This window comes from Oryza glaberrima, chromosome 7 (assembly GCF_000147395.1).
Source record: "Oryza glaberrima chromosome 7, OglaRS2, whole genome shotgun sequence".
Lineage (NCBI taxonomy): Eukaryota > Viridiplantae > Streptophyta > Magnoliopsida > Poales > Poaceae > Oryza > Oryza glaberrima.
The window spans coordinates 11,875,750-11,879,284 of record NC_068332.1 but is presented as its reverse complement, the minus strand read 5'-3'; the positions used below and the strand labels follow the sequence as shown (position 1 = coordinate 11,879,284).

General features: G+C 43.3%; 1 protein-coding gene across 1 annotated transcript; it reads left to right on the top strand.

Moving 5' to 3' along the window:
- The first annotated feature begins 954 nt into the window (after positions 1–954).
- Positions 955–2,250, top strand: LOC127780139 (ethylene-responsive transcription factor 15-like). Its single transcript, XM_052307098.1, has one exon. The coding sequence runs from the start codon at positions 1,013–1,015 to the stop codon at positions 1,730–1,732; it is 720 nt and encodes a 239-aa protein (XP_052163058.1). The 5' UTR covers positions 955–1,012; the 3' UTR covers positions 1,733–2,250.
- The last annotated feature ends 1,285 nt before the right edge of the window (positions 2,251–3,535 follow it).

Below are 3,535 nucleotides of genomic sequence, written 5' to 3'. Positions count from 1 at the left end.
AGTTTTGTTTATAAAATAAGTTTTAGAAAAGATCAAATTGTAACAAATCTAGGCTAGCCATTCCCGCACAACATAGGGAAGGAAGAGGTTAACATAGGGAAGGAAGAGGTGGGGATGCAAGACATATCGCATCCACTGCTAGCCTAAAATCCAATTTCTAATCCTTCGTTTTCCACTGATACTTTTCGTGAAACTACTAACCTGTGTGTTTTTGCAAAAAAAAAAAAGTTCTATAGGAAAGTTACTTGAAAATCATATTAATTAATTTTTTAAATTTGTTTAGCTAATACTTAATCAAGCATGTACTAATCCACCTCTCCATTTTACGTACTTGAGAAAGGCTCCCAACCCCAATGGAAACCAGCCTTAACATGATTAAATTCCAATCATTATTATCAATGTTTAAGAATAAAAATGTACTAGGAGCTACAAGAGAGCACCTATACATTTTACTTTTTCAGAAATATCTCGATCTAAATTGGGGAACACTGTTCCTAGTAAGCAAAAGCTTCTTCACGTACGAACAAGGCAACAGCACACTCCAGTACTCCACATACCACTATCACACAGTGGGATCGCTTACGTCATATACTTTTGTCCTATCCAGCCGCCCTATGTCAGCCACATGCCAGATGTGCCCTACACGACCAGACGCCTTTCCCGTTAAAAGCGACAGCCCATTTATGGGCCCCACAACCCTGCCGCCCTAATGCCCTATGAACACTATATTAATCCCTCCAACTGCACATAGAGCAAGTTTAATAGTTTAACACTATATTAAAGTCCGTGCTGCAGCTGGCTATAAATCTGTAGCCCGCTGCCCATCTCTCTTCTTATTTATCTTCTTAAAATATGTTTACAGCTGTCTTATAGTCTGCTACTGTACCTACTCTTAGCGAGCTCTGTATAAACCTCGCTACCCGATTCGCTGCCTTCCTGGAACCAAAAGCAGCAGCTAAAAGTCAATCCACGCCACCATCGATCTCTCTATCCAATCCAAGCGCGCAAATCAATGGCAGAGCATTTCAGCCACGCCGGCATGTACATCGGCTACACGGCAGACGCCGCCGCGTCCTCCTCCTCCTCCTCCTCGTCTTCGTCGTCTTCCTCCTCGGAGATGCTTCGGTTCGACACGGGCTGGCCCGACGAGACACCTGCGCCATCCTCCGTGGCGGGGAGGAGGAGGAGCGCGGGCGGTGATCATCGTCAAGGTCGGGGGCAGACGGAGGCGGCGGCGGCGTTCATCGGGGTGCGGAGGCGGCCGTGGGGCAGGTTCGCGGCGGAGATCCGGGACTCGACGCGGAACGGCGCGCGGGTGTGGATCGGCACGTTCGACAGCGCCGAGGCCGCCGCGATGGCCTACGACCAGGCCGCGCTCTCGGCGCGTGGCGCCGCCGCGGCGCTCAACTTCCCCGTGGAGCGCGTCCGCGAGTCGCTCCACGCGCTCTCCCTCGGCGCGGCCGGGGGCTCCCCCGTGCTGGCGCTGAAGCGGCGGCACTCGAAGCGAAAGCGGCGCAAGAAAGCTGAACTACTCGCCGCCGCCGCCGCCACCGCCGCGACGGCGAATGCCACGCCGCAGACGCGGAGGATCAGCAAGAGCACGGAATTGACTACTGCGACGACGGACGAGCAGAAGCGATTCGTCGTGGAGCTTGAGGACCTCGGCGCCGAGTACCTGGAGGAGCTTCTCTGGCTGTCGGAGATCAATGGTGGTAGTGACCATGCTGACTGATCATCCAAAAGGTTGGCAATTTGCAAGGCACCTCTTGCGAATTACATTTCGCGCGCAAGCAGTTGCAATGGAACGTGCAAACTGCAAAAAGCTGCATGCAAGTATGCAACTGCAACTGGAAGTACTACTTGAACACATGCAAGTATGCAACTGCAACTGCAAGTACTACTTGAACACATGCATGTGTGGTATTGCATCCTACTACTTGCTGTCTGGCTCTCTCTAGAGTGCCAATAAAGTGCAGACAATGCAACACATGCTGGAGCGAGCAACAATTTGGTGGTCACCACCATATTATACGCACAACATGCTGAAGTATTTTCAAGGTGTGTACTTTGGGCGGGGACTGAACTTTATGTCTTTATCGGACACAAGGACCTACTTCCCAAAAGCTAGCTAGCTTGATGCATGCATCTTGCCCCATGGGTACACATAATAATATTATTAAACTTTGTATGGCATGTGCCCAAATTAGTACTATCAACATTTATATGTACTAGTATGACCGTGATTTTACTCTCGAAATTCACTGTACTTAACAACTTTCTATGCTCCCTCGAGTAATTAAGGTAAAAGAGAGTAACTCAAAAATACGTTAAGCTACCATTAAACACTTTCAGCTTGTTGTTAAACGGAATACTAGCTAGTGTGTACAAGAAGATGAACTGAATGAACAAAAGGAAAATCTAGCGGGGAATTGGCTCGAGAAGTTCATACATGGACATGCATGGTGTGCTACAAGAGTACATATCTACAACACGGTATTATATATACATCATATCCTTACAGACTTTTGAAGCATTATGTGCAAGCTAGCAGATTCTGCATAACTTTGATCACTTTTTCCCTCAAAAAAAAACTTTGATCACTTTTCCTTGCCTTTTGGGAGAACTAATTCACTGCTTGCCTATGCTATAATGGTAACTAGCTAAAAGAAAAAAAAATGTATTAATGTGTTACCCATCTTTTTGCTATAGAGACTTCCTCTGATTTTTTATATGGCAATCCATTTAGACTAGCCTATGATGTCGCCCATTCGCGCGACTCTAGGTCTTCTATTATGTGGTATGTGGGAGTGGTAAATTACAAAAAAAAACATATTAAAATTACAAAAAAACCACTGGTAATCTTTTGTATGAGTTTCTCGTTGCTCATACAAAAAACATAGGTTAGATTGACTAATATTATGATAATACACTAAATAGCTTAATATTTGTTACAAATTTTATTATTTTCTTGTAGGTCTTCGTGATTGCAGGACCCTCTTACTTTTTTTGGCACGTGCTTTTTTAGTCTATGCACAAATATTTTGTAGGTTTTTAAGGAATGGGTTTGATTTCATTTAAATTCGTGTGAAAATCATTAAACTTATATTTGGGCGACCATAATTGTGCATGTACTTATTGTATTTTTTCTCAAATATATTAAAATTAATTGTTAGAAAAAAAATTAATCAAATGAACATACATTTTGTATATACTTGAAATAGCTCAATCTTGATTCTTGACCCATGATTCTTTTTTTATGATGAGGGTTTATTAGTAAAATAGTTTTTACAATAGATGCAAATCGTAAATTATATGTATAGCATTATACCTTCATATGTTTATTCTTTAGCTTTTCCCATTCCTTTCTTTCTTTCCTTCTAGTAGTTTCATCTTCAGAAACCTCTTAATTTATTATTTTCACCATCCATCTAATCCAACGGTCAAGCTTCATTTATCCTCTTTTGTTTTGTAGTAAATCCAACGGCTAATATTTATCGAATGATGTGGCTCATCCTCGTTTCATTTTAAGTTTTAC

Bases quoted from the DNA above. Each gene is read 5' to 3' on its own strand.
- LOC127780139 (XM_052307098.1), top strand. From the start codon at position 1,013: ATGGCAGAGCATTTCAGCCACGCCGGCATGTACATCGGCTACACGGCA.